The sequence below is a fragment of the Buceros rhinoceros genome, unplaced genomic scaffold (assembly GCF_000710305.1).
Source record: "Buceros rhinoceros silvestris isolate BGI_N320 unplaced genomic scaffold, ASM71030v1 scaffold26916, whole genome shotgun sequence".
NCBI lineage: Eukaryota > Metazoa > Chordata > Aves > Bucerotiformes > Bucerotidae > Buceros > Buceros rhinoceros.
In genome coordinates this window covers 7,446-9,187 of record NW_010416196.1, presented here as the reverse complement: position 1 = coordinate 9,187, position 1,742 = coordinate 7,446, and the positions used below count along the sequence as shown (strand labels likewise).

At 63.6% G+C, this 1,742-nt stretch overlaps 1 protein-coding gene across 1 annotated transcript in view; it reads right to left on the bottom strand.

Annotated features, from left to right (window-relative positions):
• Positions 1-77: 77 nt before the first annotated feature.
• The window catches only part of LOC104494845 (transmembrane protease serine 13-like), a gene marked incomplete at its 5' end in the record, with an annotated part of 4,473 nt that continues 2,808 nt past the window's right edge, over positions 78-1,742 (bottom strand). Inside the window, 5 exons of the mRNA XM_010137728.1 lie at positions 78-92; positions 211-363; positions 508-650; positions 915-1,013; positions 1,470-1,685. Of these exons, the coding sequence (XP_010136030.1) occupies positions 78-92; positions 211-363; positions 508-650; positions 915-1,013; positions 1,470-1,685 (626 nt within the window). The remainder of the gene's footprint in view (positions 93-210; positions 364-507; positions 651-914; positions 1,014-1,469; positions 1,686-1,742) is intronic.

The window sequence follows — 1,742 nt, the reverse complement described above, 5'->3', positions numbered from 1 at the left end:
TCGTGCCCTGGCAGCAGCCACGGGCAGGGACCCATGCCAGCTGGGGAGGCACAGCCCAGGCAAGTGTCCATCCTGTCTTAGTCGTTCTCGTTCTGCAAGGGAGAGAGGGGAGAGCAAGGGTGAGGTGCCAGGGGCTGGGCCAGGTGGGACACAGCCCCTCTCAGAGCACTCTGGGCCACCTGATAAGTGTCCCCTGCCGTGCCGCCTCACCTCCATTTTGCTGTATATCCAGCTGAGAAGCTTTGTCACTCGTGTGTAAACACCAGGCTTGTTCTTCTGGCCACATCCTGTCCCCCAGCTCGTCACCCCGGCCACATACCAGCGGCCGTCATCCTCGCAGACCAGGGGCCCTCCGCTGTCGCCCTAGCACAGAGGGGCAGGGCAGTGAGGAGACAGGAGATGTCCCTCTGCTCATACCCAGGCAGGGGACACCGGTGTGTTGGAAAAGTGGGCAGCCCTGTGATCTCGCAGCACTTGCCTGGGGGGGACCATGTGCCCCTGGCTCACCTGGCATGCGTCCTTCCCTCCCTGCAGGTACCCAGCGCACATCATCCGTGGGGTCAGGTAGCCCTCGTACACCTTGTCGCTGTTGCAGATCTTGTAGTCAATCAGCTTCACCTCGGCCTCCCGCAGCTTTGGGGACGTGTTATCTGCAAGGCAGGAGGAGCCATGGGGCAGGGTGGGCTTTGACTCCCACCGCCTGGGGAGCCCTCCACAGCACCAGGCGTTTCTGTGGCAGAGAAGGGGGAGGCTGGTGTTTCCTGCAGAGCCACACAGCTGGGAGGGCAACTGCTGCCAGTCACCCCTGCAGGAATGAATACAGCCCCCAAATACTGCAGCAGAGCCACGCGAGGGTCCACAGGTCGGGCTGTGGCACATGGGAACTGCCTGTGGAGAGCCATGTCCTCCCTCACCTTCATTCTCCCTGGTCTTCCCAAAGCCGGTGATGAAGCAGGACCTGCCGGTCTGGAATCGCTGGCCGTACATGGGGAGGCAAGCTGGGCGGACCTGAGCTGGAGGGAGGCGTGATGAAAACCAGGAGAGGAGAGGAGCATGAGTCATCCCGGAGCAAAATAGCTGCTGCAGTCACCAGCCCTGCCACTAGGAAGGAGCGTGGGGGCAGGAAAAGATCCCCTCTGCACCCATCCAGGCAGGGTCCCTGCCAGCCCCCCACCACGCTGCCCCATGGGGCACAGCAAGCGGCACGATGGTAGCCTCACAGCTGAGCCCATGGCTGGGTGTGCCAGGCCCTGCCAGGGAGGGTGGACCAGATCCTGACAGGGACAGGCGGGGGACAGCAGCGTGGCCACAGCAGGGCGGGATGCTCCAGCTGGCAGCAGCCCAGGGAATGGCTCCGAGGGGACGCGAGCTGCCTCTTGCTCCTGCCCATCCCCGGCCACTCTCTGCGCCCCCGAACACCAGCCCCAGTCCAGCCCAGCCCTGCTGCTTGGCAAACCAAGAGGCATCACCTGAGAGCGTCAGCGGCCTAGAGAGCTTCATGAGAGCGATGTCGTAGTCATCGTGATCGTCGCTGTAGTTGGAGTTGATGATGACCTGGGAGACGGGGATGCCCTCTGCCTGCTGCTTCAGGTCCGAGACCCCACCGTACACCTTCCAGTCGTCGAGGATCTTCATGCTGTTCCTGGGCAGGGGGAGGTGAGGGCAGCAAGGAGTGAGACGCGGGGCTGAGCGCTGGCTGCGCCGGAGCCATGGGCTGGAGTGCAGCGCGGCGGGCAACTGAC